General features: G+C 38.6%; 1 protein-coding gene and 2 pseudogenes across 1 annotated transcript; 1 reads left to right on the top strand and 2 right to left on the bottom strand.

Moving 5' to 3' along the window:
* Window positions 1-3,010: 3,010 nt before the first annotated feature.
* On the bottom strand, window positions 3,011-3,939 carry LOC110210892 (olfactory receptor 6C4-like). The gene is given in 2 exon segments (XM_020989948.2): window positions 3,011-3,255; window positions 3,258-3,939. Coding segments are annotated over 2 exon segments (927 nt in total).
* A 7,168-nt stretch (window positions 3,940-11,107) lies between these two features.
* LOC110211105 (selenoprotein F pseudogene) lies at window positions 11,108-12,206 on the top strand (annotated as a pseudogene).
* Window positions 12,207-16,645: 4,439 nt separating this feature from the next.
* On the bottom strand, window positions 16,646-17,620 carry LOC110211123 (caspase-7 pseudogene; annotated as a pseudogene).
* Between the last annotated feature and the right edge of the window lie 4,107 nt (window positions 17,621-21,727).

The raw sequence follows: 21,727 nt of genomic DNA, 5'->3' as shown, positions 1-21,727 counted from the left end.
TTTACATTGCTTGCTGTTTTTTTGTATTCTTTCTACTTTTGTTTTATATGCAGTAAGTTTTTATCAAATAGTTACTATACCAGGCTTCTGGCAACCCTGATGTCAGAGATGTCAGTAATGTCAGTGATGTCCTTATGATCATTTAAGTAATACTCTGGAAGATCTTTATCACTTACCCACAAAACAATGCTTTGTCATAGGAACAACATCTGCTCCACAATAGGAATATTGAACCATAGATTTATAGGTACAAGGGACCTTAGAGGCCACTGAGATGGAATTTGAACCCAGGTCTTGGTCATTCCAGCCCTGAGATTTGTCCTGTATTCTGGGGTGTCTCTTAGGCTAGATTAGTTTTTGTGTATAACATATTAAAACTGTCTTTGAGATTCAGTTGGTCCAGAGGTTTAAGGATTAAACCAGACACCAGAGCTCAGTAGAAACATTTAAATTCCAACCTGAGCTATCACACTACATTTATTCCTGTCCAGGTTGTTTGTGCTTCCTTCTGAACTTGTTTGTTGAACAGTTTTCAGGGAGTCCCATGATTCTTAAATTATCTTTGACCTTTTTTTCAGAATGTGAAGGTTCTGAGGGATCACTTATTTCACCTCCATTAAAATGCTGACCCTGAATCATGTCAGCCCCTTGCAGCTCTAATGCATTTCTCTTTCTACATTTCTTTTGATTTTTGTTTTTGCATTTCAAAGTTTCTATTCATCTCTTTTCTTTTCATTAAGAATATCTGAAAATCCACTAATCCATTAAATATTTTTTTTTCTCATGTAGGATCATACTCAGCTTTTCAGGGTGAATGATTCTTGATTGTAAACCTCTATCTTTTGCCTTTTGGAATGCTATATCCCAAAGATAGTCAATCATTTACAGCAGAAGCTGCAGTCTTATGTAATCCTGACTATGTTTCCTAGGTAGTTGAACTACTGATTACTTTTAGTATTTTCTTTTTTAATGTAGAAGATCTGGAATTGACTATGAAAATTCTGGGACTTTTTCCTTTTGAAGTTGTTTTCAAAAGGTGATTGGTTAATTGTTTCAATTTTCACTTTGCCCTCTGACTCTAATAGATCTTGGAAACTTTTATTTGTGATTTCTAGAAATGGAATGTTATGAAGAGACAGAGGGTGGGTGGGTGGGGTGTGAACAGCATGTTATCTGGGTAATCTTCACCTAGGGAACAAGAGCAAAAAGACCAAGAAGGGGTTGACTGACAGGTGGGAGAATCAGGAAATTACAGCATCATGGAAACTGAGTAAGAGACACATCAAGAAGGCAGAGATAGTCATCATCACTAGATGGTAGAGAAAGATTGAGAAGAAAGATGAGGAGTGAAAAAAGTAATTGAATCTGGCAATTAAGAATTCATTAGTTACCTCGGAGAGAGCATGCAGTTGATAGAGATAGATTGTAGGATGTTGAGCAGTTCATACAAAATTAGGAAATGGAAGAAGTAAATGTTGACTATTTGTTTGTAGGAATTTATTTTTAAGTAATTATTTAAAAATTTTATTGATGTATCCTGTTTTTCATATTACATAAATTTGCATATCACTCTCATTTTGCAAGAAGTCTCTTGTAACAAAATAAAACAGTTAAGAAGTGACCTTGTCCAAAAGTGCTTGTAACATTTCACATGTGCAACATTCTCCCTCACCCCTTTGTACAAAAAAAATCAACAGAATCTACTCTCTCTCCCTCCCATCCCTCATCCCATTAAAACTGAAATATATAATTCTTGTCAAAAGTATGCATAGTCAAGCAAAACAATTTCCACTAGAATACAAGGCATGTATGTATGTGTATATCTATATCTATATCCCATTCTATACTCTAAATCCATAATTTTTATTTTATTCATTTTCACAGTGTTTTTGTATACATTGTTCTCTTGGCTCTGTTCTTTTCATTCTCCATAAGTTTAGAAAAGTCCTCAAAATTGTTCATTTATATAATATTGATATCATAGCATAAATTATTCTTCTGGTTCTGCTAATTTCATTCTGCATATGAGTTCATATAAGTCTTTTAATTTCTTTTGGATTTTTTTTTTTTATTCCTTATAGTGCAATAGTACTTCCTCTAGCCATATGTCACAATTTATTCAGCTGTTCCTCAAGTGTTATACATCTTGTTTTCCCATTTTTTGTCACCACAAAAAGAATTGCTAGAAATAGTTTTTGCGCATGTAAGAACTTTTACTCTTTCTATAATTTCTTTTGGGTATAACAATGAATATCTTCAGCAAACTTGTAGGATATAAAGTGAATCCACAAAAATTATCAGTATTTTCTCTAGAAATTTAGTGAAGAGGAGAAGAGAAATGAAGAGAAGTTGATTAAGATATTAAGGATTAAGAGAAGGCTTTTTTTCTGTATTAGGATAAAGGAGAATTGGGAATGTTTGGAGGAAGATGGAAAGGAGCCAACTGAGTGTGAGCATCACTGGACTTAAAGAATCAGAAGAGAGTAAAAAATAAAAAAGCAACGAAATTATGGACTCTCAGAGTTGGAAGGCAAGTCAGAGGCCAACTACTTTAATCTCTACCTGAAGCAAAAATTCTTTCTATAATATCCCTGAATAATGGGCAGATCTTTCCTTCTGAGGCATCTCATTGCGGTTTTGGACAGACTTAGTTCTTAGGAAGTTCTTCCTGTTATTGAACTAAAATCTTTTTAAATCTGTTCCTGTCTTGGTCCAATAGTCCAACAGGTCTGCCAATAGCAGAGTAAGGCTAACTCCTCTTCCATATGCACACTTTTCCACATATTTGGAGGTTTTTCAGTGTCTTCCTTTCTATGGGTTATACTTCCTCAGTCATTTTAAGGTATCCTCAAATGACCAAACTTCTAGTCCCTTCCCCATACTGGTTGCCTCCTCTGGACACCATATAGCTTATTCATTAATATCCCTTCAATCAGTCTAAGGCATTGACAGCTATTTAATATTTAGGACATACTTTTCATCCTTCTGCAGGTTTGAATTCTTCATCTCATCAATGACCCACAATCTTTTGGACCAGGTCTTTGAAGGCTTGTATCACCTGCTTGTTTCTTAGGGTGTAAATGAAGGGATTCATCAGAGGGCTTACTGAAGTATTGAGCACAGCCACTCCCTTGTTGAAGGAAATATCATCTTTTGCTGAGGGCTTGATATACATGAAGATGCAGCTTCCATAAGAGAGGGAGATGACAATCATGTGAGAGGAACAGGTGGAAAAAGCTTTCTTCCTTTGTGAACAGAAGGAAATCTGAGAATTGTTCTAATGATGTTTATATAAGAGAGCATCACGAGCACCAAGGTTATTACAAGTGTTAGCACTGCCAAGATAGAGTCAACCAGCTCTATAAGGCCTGTGTCTGAGCAGGAGAGCTTAATAATGGGAGCAGTATCACAGTAATAATGGTTTATGACATTGTTCAAACAGAAGTTTTGGTGATTTGCCATGATAATTGCTGTTAGAGAAATTAAGAACCCAGCCAACCAAGAGCAAAGAACAAGAAGGACACAGACTCTGCTGCTCATGATGATTGTGTAATGTAGGGGCTTGCAGATGGCAATATAGCGGTCATAGGACATGGCAGCCAGAAGGTAAAACTCGGTGGCCCCCAGAAATATAGCAAAAAAGTATTGAGTGAAGCAGCTAACAAAGCTAATGGTTTTGTTTCCCGTTAAGATACTACGCAAGAGCCTGGGAGTAAAAACAGATGTGAAGAGAATTTCTAAGATGGAGAAATTCCGAAGGAAGAAATACATGGGGGTTTGGAGGTGGGAGTCCAGCAGGGTGAGCATGATGATGATCAGATTTCCAATGATGCTAAACATGTAAGTGAGAAAGAGAAAGAGGAAAAGCACAACCTGGAATTCAGGAGCATCTGTCAGACCCAGCAGGATGAACTCAGTCAATGTGGTGAGGTTTTTCATTGTGACCTTGGGTGGTCTGAAAGTGAAAAGAAGAGCAATCAGGGGTAAGAATGGGAGAGGTGAGAGTCAGGTTGTAAGTGGAATGGAATCAGTTCATAAATGTTCTTTCTATGATAAAGGTGTTGGCTTCTCACAAGCTCCATTTCCTTCTGGTCCTGTGTAGGATAACTGGTCTTGAAAGTCCTTGTTGGGGCTTTCACATTTTACTCCCAAATAGCAACAATATTCCATTAAGTTCGTACACCACAGTTTGTTGAGTCATTTGCTAGTTGTCTGAGAAGCTTGTCCTGTATTCTATTTGTTTTCTCCTTCTTTCCTCCTTCTTTAGCTCTTCCTTTAGGATCAGGTACTTTATTTTGGTTGCAGTTACTCCTTCCTCACTAGTATTCTTTCTCTTAACTTCTCCCTCTTCAACCCTATTTAATTTTTTGTCGAGGAAGTTGTATTTCTATAAGAAATTCTTATGTGTATGTGTTTATGTCCATCTCTCCTTTGTCCATTTCAGACAAGCATGGGGTTAATCTAATGCCTACTTCCCCACTCTTTCCTCCGTGTTTGCATACTTTTCTTAGGCATCCCAATAATGAAGAATAGTAAATCTCATACGCTTGTTTCTCCTTTTTATGCTATTATTTTCCCTTTATCCTTCTTTCTTTTTCCCCTCATAACACTCTCAGAATAGAACTAATCTATTCCATGAGTTCAGTTTTTGTTACTTAACTTCCTCAATAACCTTTGAAGACATTCAGCTTTTGAAAGGGCATCTTATTTCTTCTCTCTCTATTAGACTGTTAGCACTACATTATCATATAGCTCCTTCCCATTGTTCAAATAAATTTATTTCTAGGTTTCTTTGTTTTCCCTTTGGGTTTAATGTTTCCTATTCAACTCTGGTCTTTTCATCAGAAATATATGAAAGTACCCTATTCCATTAAAGATCAAGTTTTCTAATATTGGGGAAAATAAAAACAAAACAAAAACCCAACAAGAACCCAGCTTTGTAGGTTAAGTTATAATTGTTTGTAAGCCTGTATGTTTCACTTTTTGCGTAGAGTATTCCAAAGTCTCCTCTTGTTTTTATAATAATTACTGCCAGGTTTTTTTTTTTAAATCTTGACTATGGTCTTTTGGTACTTTAAGTGCTCCTTTCTAGATGCTTATAGTATCTTTTCTTTGACATGGAAGCTCTGGATTTTTCTCTAACATTCTTGGATGCCTCCTTTTGGACAAGTTTATTTCAGGAGGTGATTGGTGGAGTCTTCCTGTCTTTATTTTGACAATTTTTGGATTGAACTGGCAGTTTTGATTTTTTGAAATATTGTGTCCAAACTTCAATTTTTTTTTTCTGGATCAGGGTTTTTAGGGAGTCTAGTGATTTTAAAATGATCTCTCCTTGACCTGGTTTCCTAGGTTGGTGTTTTTTGACATTACATATTTTACATTTTCTTCTATATTTTCAATATTTTGATTTTATTCTAATATTTCTGGCTGTTTGTTGGAATTATTGATTTCTTTTTGGTCTCTTCTCATTTTCATGGAATTCATTTCTTTAGGTAAATTTTACCACTGCCCTCTCTAAAATAATTATTCCTCTCCTAATTCTTTTTTCTAGAGCTTTAAAGGTTTTTAAAAACCATTTTTAACAAAAGGACTTTTCGAGCTTTCATTTCTTTCCTTTTTAATATTTTGTTTCATTTCTTCTAGTCCTTGTGAAAAATCCACTTTGCAGCTATTTTTGATACTGGTTGGTGCATTTAAAAAATTACTCATCTTTTAATTTTAGTTCCTGATCTGGGTCTTTGTACCAGGGCCAGGTTCTATTCCCTGCTATGTGTTTGGGTAGAGTGATGGTATCTGCTTGGGCAGGGCACCCTGGGTCCACCTAGGTTCCTGAGTTGCCTTTCCTTCTGGATTAGGCTGTGCTTATTTTTGAGGTTCAAAGTGCTGAATCTTCAGGGGCCTCTCAGTACAGAGTGCTTGGTACCTAATACCTCTAGGCCTGGGCTGTCCTTGTTTGAGAGGTATGGCCCAATGCTGGTCCTTCTGCTGTGGCCTTCTGATCACCCTAGGGATTTCTGATACTCTGCAGCTAAGGAGAGCCCTCTGTTTTCCATCTGAAAAAAGAACCTTATAGGTTACAAGTTTCCCTGACCAGTTCTGGTTGTACTGGGAGGATTTGGCAGTGGGTTTGCTGGAAGGATCCTCCTTTTCTATTCTTTTGATCTCCTGCACAATTTTGGAAGGAAGAGACCATGTTTCTTATTGTATTTTCTTATCATTATTTAGTCTAATGTAAATTTCAGTATTTTGTCCCTCTAGTATGTGGGAGTCTTGGGCTACCTACTCCCCACTCAGGCAGCTATCTTGGCCAGAAATCTATTTACAGTTAACCCTTCCACTTCACAACTTTCCCCATTATTGTTTCAATATATCACAGGTCAGCACAAGAAACCAAATGGCAATTTTGGGGAAGTATTGTGGAAACCACATATGATGACACGTGAAGGCCAGCAGATGGCACAGAAAAAGTTTAGAAACTCAGAAATGCATAAAATATATGTAAAGTATTGTATACTATCAACATATTTTATCTTTTAATACCACAAATATACACAATTTCTTTTTTAAAGTCAAAATAGGTAAAAAGTTAAAATTTGCAAAAAGAATGCTAAAGCCAGGAGATGACATTCACCTTTATATAACATTCACCTACATATAGCCTATGACCAAATAATTAACCCAAATTTTAAAATAAGATACTGTAAACACTCCATAAAAAGAAAAAGAAAAAATTCAGACTTCTCTGGCATGAAGGGAAGACCAAAAATTTTTATGGGGATTTTCCAGATCCTGGGGGTGCCATACCCCTAATCCCTGTGATATGGAAGGGATAACTGTATTTATTTGCTTCTCCTCTCCTTCCTCCTCCTGTTCCCTGCTCCCTGTAGTCTATGCTATATTCCCACAGTACACCTGTGATTCCTCATCAGCTTAGCTCTCTGTCTTCCCTTCTCCAGGGATAAAGGTAGAAATTCCCCAGGTGAGGAAGCATTGGCAGTCACATAGTGATTTCTCTCTCACAGACAGATTTTGTAGTGAGCTCTGTATGTTAGTTACTATGTCCATCTGAAAATGGACCATCTGATATGCTCAACTTAGTACTACAGAATTCTGTCCTTTGGGGCTTTCCTGATATATATTTGAGGTAAATGATCACTGAATGAAAAATCACTTCTAGCTGTTTCTTGGTTTACCTGTTGCATTCAGAGTTTCCAGAGAACTTCAGAGTTCAGAGGGGTCTCAGAGATATTTATTGCGACCCAGACTTAACCAAGGATCCAATAAGCAAACTCTCTACGATAATGGTCATCTGTTCTCCATTTGAAAACTTCTAATCAGGTGGAACTAATACCTCCTAAAATAGCCCATTCCTATTCACTTATTTATTTATTTTTGCATAACCAGTAGTTAGGACATTTTTCCTTATAAATTTTGACTAGACTTTTGCTTTCATTTGTGTAGGGAGGTCTCATGAGAAATTTTTTCTACCAGTGCAAATCAAATATCTTCTGTACAGTTTATACCCTTGGAAAGGCTGCGTGGATTAATGGCTAGAGATTTGGCCTCTGAGTCATGAAGATCTGGGTTCCAATCTACCGCCTTACACATACTGTCTGTGTGAGCCTTTCAGTGACTCAGACATCCTTTTCCTCATATTAAAAACAACCTACCTGAGTTAGCCCTTTGATATGGTTATACTACTTAGTGGGAAGAAACCTTCCAGAGAGACCACAAGGAGAACTGTGGGAGTGACTTTTATTCTTAGTTTCAGTCTCCTCAGTGATATCTAGAGGAGTGTTAAAATCTCTGGATCCTCCTACTTGCCCTGTTCCCCCAGCTCTCTCAACCCTATTCCATCTGTAGTTGTTCTCCTGGCTTCCTGGATCATCTTAATTTTTATCCTTCAGATGTAAATATAGTCCCTTTCAGAGATCAGGAAGAGACACCCACCCTATGGACATGATACCATTTCCTAGAAGACTAATGGGGTTTCAGGAAAGGGAGTTAGGTCCTTTTGGCTTCTTCATCTTATCCTATTTTTGAAGTATCCCCAAGATAAAGGAAGTATCAGCCTGCCCTCTTATTGCTCTACAGCCCTTGTTAGAAAACAAGCTCATCTGGGCTGTCCTCGTTGCTTCCCTTTTCTGTTGCTACAGAAATTGGTCAGATACTTAAGCTCTAAGGGAGTAATTAATGTCTCCAGTTTGCTGCATACTCCAGTGCCAACAGGACTCAAAAGACCAGTTCCTAATATAGCCTTTTTCTTCCTAGAATTTGCATCCACTCACATTTTCTGTTCTAAAACCACAGGAAGAAACCACATTTGTTTTGCACCTCATAAAAAGTCTGGTTACCTTTACTTGAAGAACAACACAGACTTACAGAGGTTGAGTAAAAAAAGTTATAGACATAGCCTCACCTAGTCCTATGCTTGCCTTGTGGACATTTGCACCATCGCTCTTCCTGGCATTGATACAAAATCAAACTGAGAGGCAGTCCTACTTGAGTGAGTGAGCAGGTACACTTGGAAAGAAAGGGGACTTTGAGAATGAGAATATATCTGGACTCTGTGTTCCAGAAGGAATGATGTTGGTGACCTCTGCATGCAGTTTATGGACTCTTTCCTGGCAGGTTCTGCATTAACCAGTACGACTCAGGTTTTAACAGCTCTATTTAGGATACACACTGGGGAATCAATTCAGTGAACAAACAAAAGGTGCCCTAGGGAGCTTGTTTTGAAGATACTAATGAACTTCATTCTTTGGCTACTTTGGAAGCAAAGTCATTAACAGATGGCTAAGGGAAAGTGGTCCTGAGAGAAAGGAAGGAAGGAAGGAAGGTGTCAGAGGGACATCAGTTGTAACTCTAGAGTTTGGTAAGAGAAACAAGGAGGACAAGGTTCAAGAGCCTGCTGCCTACTGGGCTGCTGGTATCCTCAACACTGCCCCAAATATCTGCCATCTAAATCAGGAGCCAACTTAATCTTGGATAACGGCTATCTACAGGAAATCTTTCCTGTTTTCCTAGGGAACTGGGGAAATGATGGAACACACTAATATTGTACCTTAGGATTTAGAGTCAGAATGGGACATAATGGCTTTTCAGTGAACCTCTTAAATTTACAGATGAGGAAAGTGAGGCCAAGATGCTAAGTTTCTCACTCATGCATATACGGGGAGCCAATGAGAGAGCCAAACCTTGAGCTCAGATTATCTGAGTCTGCATTCAGCATTGTATCCCTTTAACCATGGTGTTTGCAGGTTGGAGCAGTGTATTTCCCCTCTCTGCAAGGGAAATGTCCTCTTGAAGACTGCTTTCTAAGAGAAAACTACAGAATTTTTGGTCAAGATTTCTTTCTACCCAGTCATTCTCTAGCCCCAATTTCCTCTCTGATCTTGCCTCTTAAGGCTTCTCATGTCCCTCTGCTCTCACTCCCTCATTCACTTACACAGCAGTGACATACTTGAGTTCTAATAGATACAATTTGGCTTCAGAGACTTACTGACCATATGACCTTGAGAAAGGTGTTTAACTTCAGTTTGCTTCAGTTTCCTCTTCTGCAAAATGGGGATGATAGTAATAGTATCTATCTCATGGGGTTGTTCTGAGGATGAAATGAGGTAATAGTACAGTGCCTAGTAAAATTAGGTACTATATGAATGCTAGCTATATAATTATTCTTATTATTAATTTGAAAGAATATTTAGATTTTTATCAGATCTATGGAGCTGTGTGGGACAGCAGCCTTATGGGCCAGAATGGAGAGGGGATTCACACATGATTACCACCCTTACCCATTCCTGCTCTTATGCTTTGATGTATTGTGGGAGTGCTCCTGGGTTCTGGAAGTCTCTGCCAGTGGAGCTTAAATCCTTATAGGCTCTACCATAATGAAAGATTTCAAGTATTTTCCAGTCAGAAGTGTGCCGGTAAATGTTTATCAACTAGCTCTCTTACAAAAAATGTGATCTGCATCATTAGCATTTGCTCCTTTACTCTCTTAATTCAAGACAATCAACAAAACAGTAAATCCAGCCCTCATTTGTAACATTTGCTGATTTCTGAGGTGTAAATGCTCACACTGAAAACTGAACAATTATCTCCTGAGTCAGTAAGAGCTGGCTCCAGCACATCACTGGGTGTAGGTAAATGACTGCATCTGCTTTCTGAGGACCATCTTAGCTGAGCATAGAAAGGCTCATTGCTAGAAGACTAGATGATGACTTCTTCATGGCAACTCATTAAATAAAGAAAAATACAAAATATCCTTCAGTTCAGTACTTAATTTTTTTTCTTTTTTATGTTTGAGTTTCTTTATTTATAAATATGTACATAATAAAGTACACCTAAGTGTATCTTCGTTTATAAGCCCTGAGAAAAGTACTCCAAATGCAAAGTATATTATTATATGATATAGTAATATAATTAGGACTGTCCAGGGAAAAGTCTATGGTTCCAAATGTAACTTAAAAAAACCACGTATCCAAAGTGTAACTCTTTTATATCAACAAGAAATGTTGATGTAACAACATCAAAGAGGCCAGTTTACTTATAAAAGATTAATTAGCATTTTGTGCAATATGAGTACATAAAAAGGGCAAGTTACAAAAAAAAGTTATGCTCTCAGTGCCAATTTATGTGGCCACTAGTAAACTGAAAAGGACTACAACAGAAGGATCGGCCTCTGTCCAATATTCATGTTATTTCTGTCTTCAGATGCTGCCAGAAGCACTTAGTTTATCTCCCAGGTTTTGAATAATCGCACCTGGACACGAACACCAGGGTAATTTTTCCTGCCACAATTGTGTTCCAAACTGGTAATTCCCATTAAGTAAAATTTGCCGGCATCTGGAAGGTAACACATTAAAGGCTCACCACTGTCACCCAGGCAAGTATTAATAAATTCATCTTCTTTACCTGCACAAAATGAAGTCGCGGCAACGCATCCTCCATAGCTTTCTTGGTGTCCCAGGGAACACAATGTAGTTCATTCAGCTTCTTGTAAAGTATTTGAAGCACATACGTGAAGCTTCCCCAGACTGACCACACGGCGGCGCCCACAAGCCAAGGCCCCTTATGTGTAAGGACTGGGGACCCGCGGCAGCCGCAGCGTTTTTTCCCAGTCCTCTGACGTCAACGCTAGGCTCGGGCTGGCTTCTCAGAGGGAGGGGCCTAGTACGTAATTTCTTTTTCGTAGTAACCACCAAAACCCCAACTTTAAAAAGATATGAAAAATGAACCTAAGATTAAAAAAAAAAGTGCAGGTAAACAAAAACTGTAACTCACGTTCTGGAATGTCATTAAAAGGAATTAGGGAACAGAGGCGTTGGCTGCGGGCTGGCAGCGGTGGTTTGCTCTCACCTAAATGCGTTCGGACTTCGGCTGCTGCTGGCTTCCGCGCTGCAAGCGGGGCTCTCCACAGGGATCTGAATTATCATAGGAAGCATGCAAAGAGTTGGGTTTCTTCAGCAATTTGCTCTGTAGCTTTTGTGATCTTGGACAGTTTCCCTTAACTCATCTGGATCCTGATTGCAGAGGATGCTGTCAGAAAGAAGCAATTTTGAAACCCGAAGGCTATATGCAGGAGCTGTTCTTGAAGTATGTGGATGAAAACTAGGCGGTTCCCCCAAGTCCGGGACTGCAAATCTTGGTTAGGACCCTGCGCTAAAGTTGTTGGATGACAGTGGGAACATAACTAAGAAGAACTAAGCATCCAAAAATGGGACGCAGATCGTTTAGAAGAATTCTTCAATGAAAAATTAGAACGTATGTAAAATATGCTTTCAGTTTTGTCACTTCCTTCTTAAGTGAATTTTGCAGGACCAATCATTGTAATCTTTGGTCACCTTTGGGCGATTGATTCCTTACTGTACGGCATTAAGTACTTTCTACTTTGAATTGAAAGTTTCTGCATCACACACCATTTAAAACCAGTTGGCCAACTGTACAAAGAGTCCGTTTTAGTTATTACCACTAATGAGATGCTTTGTGACAAACTTGTAACTGATCACGCAAATGCTAGGATTTGTCATAATTGGACCAGTTCAACACACATGAGACTTTAAAACTAGGGAGGTGAATAAGAAAATGATGATTATGTCTTGTCTGTACCCTGTACTCCTTCTTTGTAAGCAATGACTGGAATTCACAAGCAAATATGATGTACTGTGACTCAAACATTGCCTGCCAATGACCTGACGTTTGTGACATCCCAGCTTTCTTTTTAATAGAAATATAATAGTTTATAATGAATGCTAGTTCAGAAAACATTTCATCACTGTGCGTGGATTCATTATTTGTAGCATTCTGAGATGCACTCGTTACTGAGATTCACACACAAAACCCTGAGAGGGCTTGTGTAAATCCGACATTTGGTGCATTCTTTTCAGTTTTGATTTTGCTGTAGTGAATAAGGAAAAAAAAAGATTCATTTACTAAACTGAACTAGAATTAAAAATTAAATAAAAAAATCAGAATTAAAGTTTTCCAACTCTTGGCGGGGGAAAAAAAAGGAGTTAGGACCTGCTGCTGAAACCCTGAACTGCCTTCAGCAAGTAATTCACTCGACACCTGATTTCCCTTGAAAATGTGAAACATCCTCCGGTGCTATATAAAAGCTCACAGAGCTGGCTCTTCCTGGGCGCTGCAGCCCAACACTTCCCATCCAGCTATTCGCTCACCAGGAATAATTCGCTCACCCTATTGAATCAGAACAGAACTCACAGCAAATAACCAGCTTAGTTTACAGAAAGACCTTTAGAAAACTTTTGCCACTAGAGTGGAGCTGCAGATGCTTCTCCTCTATTAACCTCGAGGTGGCGCTGAAGGGCTGGATCCCACTATACCACGACATTTGTATGTAATTTGTATTCAGCTAGCATGAGCTGGCAGGTGAAGTCAACTGCTCCTGCTATTGGGTTATTCAGATACCTCTGACAAAGTTGGTTTTTTTTTCCGACCCCTCTTACTCTCCTACCTGTTTTTTTTTGTCACTTTAATTTCAGTCTTAGCCACAGTCATCTTTAGTGCATCTGCCTATTTCAGTGACTTAAATCAGTCTCTTGGAATTCAGTAACAACTAACCAAATTTCCCCAATGAAATAGTCCTTATTTTATCATTCTTCCTTCTCCAAATGATTTCTCATTTTTTCACTTAGTTTTACCCTGATTGGTCTTAAAACAGTTATATGTAAATGGCCAGGAGGACCACAATTCTCAGAAGCTCTAAGTCCTTTGGACAGTCTTTACCATATTCTGTGTCCTTGACATGGTTTCTTCATGCTCACCTATAATCAGTTTTTAATAAGTAAAAGCATGTTGCCTTTTAAACTATCCAATTGGTCACCCGCAGAAGAGGAAAATAAAGAAATATATAATACTTTGTTTATATCCTTTGCCAGTAGCTATAACTTTTTCTTTAGGGAAAAAGAGTTTTTTTTTTGTCTACCCCTTTTAGCATCAAACTTCTCTGTATGAAAAAAGTTTACACATTGTTTCACTTTTCTAATGACAGATATGTCATTAGATATTTTGGATCTTTTCTTTATTGATGTCATATCTTCCTTCATTTTCTTTAAAATGTTTATTATCTAATTTGATGTCTTAGATTAGGTCCCTTTGCATTTCTTGGTAAATTGTTGAAGTTTATTTGTTTTTCAATTTTTGTTTCTGGATCTTTTAGTAAGTTGTATTTGTTTATCATACTGGAAGCTTTATTCTGTTGTTTACTTAGTTGCTTGTCATTTCCTACTTTCTATTTAAGCAGCTATTCCTTTGAGGCTCTGTGGTTGCTCCCCTTCTTTTCTCTCTTTCCTCCTTTAAGCCTCTAATTTGGGTGGATTTTTATCTATTCAAAGAGGACTGAGGAGCTTTATATGCTCCTTGTGATTCAGTCATCTTGTTGAAATCCTGGGAATGCATTATTCAAAAGATAATTTTGGAATATTTGAAAGGGGAGTGGTAATGCCCATGTACTTACATGACTTCATTGAAAATGGGCTATGCTTCACAAATAACACCTTCGTTTCTTTGCAATACTAAGAAAACAGTCAGGAGGTAATGATAGATTGAGAAAATCTTTTTTTACAATGCATAAAGTATTTGGGAGTTAACCTGCTAAAACAGATTCAGGACTTACATATGCAACTATGCAACAACCTTTACAGAAATAAAGCAAGAGACATAATTAGAGAGAATTTCAGTCTTCATGGTTGGGCTATACCAAGATAGTAAAAATAATGATAGTAATGAAATTAATTTATAGATTTTATGCTAGATCAACCAAGCTGTTAAGGGGTTGCTTTGTAGGAAGAAAGAGCCTGGAATTTCAAGTAAAATAATAATCAAAGCAGAAATGATGATTTTCTAGCATTACCAGATGTCACACTGTATAACAAACCAGTAATCATCCTATTGGAATGAGTTAGAAAATTTGAGGAAGGAGATCAGTGGAACAGACTAGACAAACATATTAATCTTTCCTAGTTTTCTTTCTAAATGGCTGACAACTCTTTCTTGGTTTCCTTTGCACACTGTCCTTTGCTGTAAGCTTAGGTACCCCTTCAAGCTCTGGCCTGGGACCTCTTCTCTTTATTTCTATATACTCTTTCTTGTGGAGCTTGTCAACTTGAATGAATTTGATTATCCTTTTTATGCAATTGACATCAAACTCTATATAATGCAGCCCTGAGCTTTCCTTTTCTCCACTTGCCTGCTGGGTATCTCTTCCTGGATGACCCATAGAATTATTTAACTTATCATGTCCAAAAAGGAACTCATTATTTTCTCCCCAATCTATCCCTCTTCTTAATTTCCTTCTAGTCACTTAGATCTGCAACCTTAGAGCCACTTCTTTCTCCCTAATATCCAATGAATTGTCAAGTATTGTCAATTTCCTTACCTAACTCGTACATCTCTCCTATTCTCTCTACTCACATAATTACCACCCAAATTCATTCCCTATCACCTATGACATAGATTACTGAAGTAACTTTCAAATTGTTCTCTCTTTTGCTCTCTCCCTTCTCTAATCCAGCATTCATACATCTGCCAAATTGACATTCCTAAAACACAGTTCTGCTAATGTCATTCCTCAGTGATTCTCTATTCATTTGGGGATAAAATACCAACCTCTCTCTTATATTTAAAGTGCTTCACAATATGCCCTCAATGAACATTCTCAGACCTCTCTCATATTAATCTCTCCTACACAGTCTCCAACAATTGTTACAGAAATTTAGAGGTAGGATACCTATAGGCATATGTGAGTGTGTCAAAATTCTATCTTGTTCTAGTTCCCCTGATAACCCCACCTCCCTTCTGGTTAGTATAGTTAGTAAGTTTATAAGTAGCCAGCTTAAAGTGGCGATAGCAGGAAGTAAGAGTCAATCAAAAGTATATAGTTATACTTGAGAGTAACTAATTAGCAAGGGCAAGCAGATTTACAGAGAATTTTGTCCCTAAATTGCTTGGACCATGCCAGGGGAAAGACCTTGTGTGGTGAGGGGGTAGGCCGCATTTATTGATCTAGTTATGATAAATTTGAAGTGTTTAATAAATGCTCAAGTCAACAAGCATTTATTAAGTGCTTATTATGTGTCAGGCACTGTGTTAAGCACTGGAAATGCAGATGTAAGCAAAAACAGACATTCTCTGCTTCCAAGGAGCTAGCATCCTTTTTTTTAAATTTTATTTTATTGTTTTTAATCATCAAAAATCTTCCTTCTCTCCCTTCCCCACCCCCCCTTAAGAACAAAACAAAAAAACTTCTGTTACAAACATGTATACATGTATACTTTGACTATATCCAAATATCTATATCTATCTCACTCTGCAATGAGATGTTCTCCCCTTTTTCAGGAGTTGTGTTAGTCATAACACTGATAAGAGCCCAGTACAATACTATTCTATCACATTTTATATGCCATAGTTCTTTTTGTTTTGTTTTGTTTTTTCCTATTTGCCTCCTTGACATGTTGTTGTTCATTTTACTTGTGTCTGACTCTTTGTGACCACATTTATGTGTGTGTGTGTGTGTGTGTGTGTGTGTGTGTGTGTGTGTGTGTTTTGGGCAAAGATGGTGGAGTGGTTTGCCATTTCCTTCTCCAGCTCATTCTACAGAAGAGGAAACTGAGTCAAACAGGATTAAGTGACTTGCCCAATGTCACACAGCTAGTAAATGTCTGAGGTTGGATTTGAACTCAGATCTTCCTGACTACAGGCCTTGCTCTCTTCACTGAGCCACTTAGCTGCCTTAAATTTTTTTCCCCCAAGACTGGAAGCAGTAATTTTATTTGGTGATGTAGATATGCATTTTTTCTTACGTCCATTAACAATCCAGAGGTACACTCTCATAGGCCAACATAGAGGCTGCTTATATTGTTTGCATCACATTCCATAAAGATTCAGAAGAAATCATCAACAGACTCTTGACCCTCATCTCTGAATCCAGAGATAATTACAGTCATGAAACAAAACTATAATTAAAAAATTATAATCCCTTTGAAAATTCACGAAAGCACCAAGGAGCATTGGAAGTGTGTTCTGCTGGATTGATGGTTTTCCCTGAAATTAAACATTTCTGGAGATTTAAGATCATAGGTCTTCATTGAAACAAATTAGAGGTTTTTTTTTAAATGAGAAAGATTCATAGTTCCTGATTGAAATATCCTTGGTGCAGTTGGGTATGTTGTCGAAAGTAAAGTTCTTTGGTGAGCATGGAGACTCTGCATGGAATCTGTTTCTTCTCATTGAAATGTGGGTTGTCAGAGTGAGATTCAAAGTTCACAGCCACTCAGTTCACTCAAGTGAGGATTTGCATGATCTATAGGCTTTTTCCATATTTATTCAGGACTAATCAGAGGGCCTGCACAAACCAAGAGCCTTTTCCTGGATTCTTCCATGAATAATATAGCCTGGAACTGTGGAATAGACAAAGAGAAAATTGGCTTCTCCAGTAACTTGGATCCAGGTTTAGCATTTGTATCATTTATAGGTCTGAAGTACCTCTGGATCTCATCAGCAAACTCAGAAACTTGGCAAATCTGAATGAAAAATGATTTGGGTTTCCCTAAGAGACTCTTGCATTTATCTCCTCTAAAGTGGACATCAGATCTTTTATTGGGGTCACCTCATTTGTCACATAAATTAAGTCCTCATCTACAAGGTTCAGAAGGATACAGGCAAAGTAGGCAGACTTGGTATGGTCTACTTGAGAGACTTGTTTGAGGAGGTTCTGTATGTCAGAACAGGAGAGGTTGTGATAGAACAGGGATAGGGAACCTGTAGTCTTGAGGCCACATGTGGCCTTCTAGGTCCTTGGGTGTGGCCTTTTGACTGAATCTGAGTTTTATAGAATAAATCTTTTTATTAAGGAGATTTGTTCTGTTAAGTTTGGATTCAATTAATGGGCAGCACTTGAGGACCTAGACAGCCACACGTGGCCCTGAGGCAGCAGGTTTCCCACCCCTGTTACAGATTCTCACTTCAAAACTAAGTTTTGGAAGCATCTGTACAGTCCTTCAGCTTCTTTATCTGTGACATTTCTTGTGTCTATGTTGATTTTAACATCAAAGCGTTTGTTATTTATTATGATACATTTGCCAACCTACTTGTAATCCATATTATATTGGAATTTGGATACAATTACTCCTTTACGATCGGGCAAGGATTGGTTTTGATTTCTTTGGTACATCCCCCCCTCCCGCCCCCCATCCCAACGTTGATGTGAAGGAGGATCAATCCGGCTTTGTATCCATCATCCTAAATCACGTTTCCCCTGCTCCACTGAAGACTCCAGCACCGGCCACCGTGGATCCTAGAAAGGAGGTGGAGAGAGATGCGGCAAACTGCGCTACTACGTGAAAGCGAAAATGGACCGAGGGGCGGAGCTGAGGTCAGCTGCGGGGCAGGACTCCTCTCCCCCAGGGCGAGAGCCCCCGCTCTGGTTGTTTTGTAGTAGGCCCTGGGGTGACAGGAGTGAGGATAAGGAAGGAAGCAGCAGCGGTGGCCAGCCCAGTCCCGAGGCCTGGAGCCCCTTGGCTCTTTTTTTTTTTTTAAAAGGCTGTGGGGAAGTGAATGAACTGGTCTTGCGATTTCACTAGTGTAGGGAATGCCCTGATTTCCAACTTCTCGGTTTAGAGAACTGCCCAGAACATGGAGAGGTAGTAAGCTGCAGGTCAGTTCTCTTTGTCCTTCTCCACTATGCCTTTCTTGAAAAGAAGGTTCCTTGAACACTAATTACAAGAACATGAACCCGACGATGGAAACGGGACTTTGAGTATTTAAAAGTTTTTGCAAGCCATTTTTTTTTCTTGTGAGGCAATTGGAATGAAGTGACTTGCCCAGAGTCACACAGCTAAGTAAGTGTTATGTGTCTGAGGTCAAATTTGAACTCAGGTCCTCCTGACTTTAGGGCCTGCTTTATCCACTGCACCACCTAGCTGCCCCCCTATGTCAACCTTGAAAACTCCTAAACGTAAAAGCTAGCTTTTTGACTCTACCTTCCTGCCCCAATGCCCTCCACCCCAATCTGCCCCCCCAATCTCACAATATCAGACCAATAGGTAACAAACAAAATTCCATCTTGATTTCACTTGGATCGGTATTATGGGGATCTGGGTCACACTTTGTGCCAGGGCTTGCTAACTTGTGGATTCCAAGGAGGGCTCCAGACCACTGTGAAGGACAAGGTTCTGCCAGTGGCAAATAGATAGCTTTCCCTCTCTATATATTAAAACAAAAAATTTAAAAAGGAAACTTCAAAATCTGAGTTCCTTCCTCACAATCAAGTAAGAGGTTATGGTGTATTGGAAGCAATGGAACTTGGACAGAATGTTTTGGTATGACCTAGAGGTCCAGCTGTCTTCTTATTGTGGTTAAGAGCAGCTGACCCTGTGTGGGACCCGGTTCTGCCACATTTGTGCCTTAATGATCCCAGCTGTAAAATGGGGGTCTGGGACAGCTAGCACTCCCAGGAAACCAGGTGGAGGAGCTACTCTTTCCTGGATCAGGCAACAAAAAAAGAATAACCCCAAAATACAGTCATGGTGCCATTCTCCAATTCTGTTGCTCTGGCTTCCCCTCTGCTCACACTGGCTCAATATTGCAAAGAACAATGATTTGCAAACAAAACCTTTGACAGTCAAATTCATCAAAAAAAGGGCACTGGTGTCAGTTTTTTTTTTAAAGTGGGGGTTCCAATTACTGAGCAGCAGCATATTTTTGTTTGAATGTCATAGGCCATGGAAGTGCATAGATTAGAATGTTAATCGAGAGCTTTGGTGAATTTTGAGATCTCATACGAAATGTAAAATTCCCACTCCTGGGCACCTCACCGGCAGACCACTATCAATTGCTCTAAAAACTATTTTCTTTTTAAATGAAGGAGACTTATTTCCTTGAGATCTTGCAGGCAGGATTTTGCATTTAGGCCAGGACTCAGGAGAAGCTTGGGAATCAGTTCCCCACTGGAGGAGAGGCTGCTTGCAGGGTCACTGGAGGGAAGAAGACACCTGCACCTGTGTTTCCAGAGAAACTGTGAGATGCGCAAAGTCAGCAACATCTCCCTCTTACACGGTCTTTTGGACTGTTTGTGCCCAAGCTGTGGTAGAGCCTTTCAAGCTTCTACTGGTGTGATCAGCTATAGCCCCTTCATTGTATTGTCATTTTGGAAAGGACAGACAGCACCACCACCATAAGTTATGTCATCCATTCCTTAAATTATGGACACTCCTTCCAATTCCATTCTTTGCCACCTCAAAAAGGGCTATAAATATTTTTGTACATCTTTAGAGTTTGTTTTGCTTAGGACTAATCCCTTCCTTAGTCTACCCTCCCTCTAATCCCCCCTCTCCTTTCTTCCTTTCCCCCCTATTTTCTGATTGAGAGCAAAGTAGTTCTGCACTTCATTCTAAACCTAATGCAGTGTGCATGTATTTATTCTTCCTTCTTTTGACCAGTTCAGATGAGAGTGAGGGTCTAGTATTAGCCACTCCCTTCAACCTCCTTGTTTGTATAGATGTCTACTTGTACACTCTGATCATATGAGACAATTTTCCTTAACTGTCTTTTTTCTCTACACCCCACCCTCCATTGTATACATAGCTCTTCTCTCTTTCCACTCTTAGATCATCAAGACATCTCTGTCTAATTGGACTTGTCTAATTGGACTTCCTCTATGACTCCAATGGCGATAGTGTTCAGAAGGGACACAAATATCATATTTTCATATTTGAATGTAAGTAATATGTCCTTGTTTAGTTCTTCATCATTGTTCATTCATGTTTATGTTTTAATGTTTTTCTTTACTCCTGTGTTTTCATTTCAAGGTTTTTCATCTTTTCATCAAGAATGTTTGGAGATCCTTTGTTTAACTTCTGTTTCAATCAATCAAAAGTCCACTCTCCCCACACCCCCCATAGGATTATACTCAGTTTTTTTGGTTAAGTTTATTCTTGGTAATAAGCCCATATCCTTTGCCTTCTGGAATATAATCTCCTATGTATCCACTTCTTTGTGGTGGTGGCTATAATCTTCTGTGGTCATAACTGTGGTTCCTTTCTTCCTGGTTGTTTATAGTCATTTTTCTTTGACCTGGAAACTCTGGGTTTCGGCTATGATGTTCCTGGGAGGTATCATTTTGGAGTTTCTTTCAGGATGTGACTAATAGATCATCTTGTTTCCATTTTGTTCTCTGGTTCTAAGAGATCTGGGCAATTTTAAGATTTCTTGAAATATGATGGCTAGGCTTTTTTGTTTTTGGTTACTGTTGTTATGGTATTTATTTGGATAGTTCCAATGATTCTTAAATTTTTCTACTCAATCCATTTTCTAGGTCAGTTTTTGCTAAGAGATACCTTACATTTTCTTCTGTTTTTCCCTCCCCCAGACTTTTGGCTTTGTTTTAATATTTCTTGTAATCTCATGGAGTCATTGACTTCTATTTGTTCATTCTAATTTTCAGTGAGTTTGTTGCTCAGGAAGGTTTTAATACTTCTTGTGCCAAGTTGTTAATTTTTCTCACAACTCTTTCTTCCATAACTTTCTTTTCTTTTCCAACTTTTTCTTCGAGTGCTCTTATTTCATTTATGAATACATCTTAAACATTAAAATATCTTTAAACTATCTCCTACAGGAATTCTAGTCGGATTTTTGCCCAAGCTGCACTTTTCTCTGAAGCTTTGCTTGTAGATGTTTTGGAGTCATTTTCTTCTTCTGGGTTTATGTTATGAACCTTCCTGTCACTATAATAGCACTTTAGCTTAGGATTTTTTTTTTTTTGGCACATTCTTCTATCCTACCTCCTGATTTCAGACTTGATGTTAGGAATGGGCTTGGCCATGCCTCTGGAGTGAATATCTAGGTTAGTCCTGTAGCTGCTTTCTTGAGGTATCGAATGTTGATTTATTCCAGGATCTTAAGGATGAGCTCAAGTTGGGGATCTGTAAGCTTTCACTGCCCTTACAGTGTTGTGATCCATTGCTCCTACTCGATCTATGTTCTTCGAATTATTGACCTGGGTTTGCTTCTGAGCAACAGTAAACTGGGCAGCTAGGTGGAGCAGTGGATAGAGTGCTGGGCCTGGAGTGAGGAAAATCTGAGCTCAGATACTTACTAGCTGTGTGAACCTGGGCAAGTTACTTAACCCGGTTTGCCTTAGTTTCCTCATCTGAAAAATGAGCTGGAAAAGGAAATGGCAAACCACTCCAGTTTATTTCCCAAGAAAACC

Source organism: Phascolarctos cinereus, unplaced genomic scaffold (genome assembly GCF_003287225.1).
Source record: "Phascolarctos cinereus isolate Bilbo 61053 unplaced genomic scaffold, phaCin_HiC Scaffold_1;HRSCAF=81, whole genome shotgun sequence".
NCBI lineage: Eukaryota > Metazoa > Chordata > Mammalia > Diprotodontia > Phascolarctidae > Phascolarctos > Phascolarctos cinereus.
Note: the sequence above shows the minus strand (reverse complement) of the source record. Positions and strands in the feature narration are given on the sequence as shown.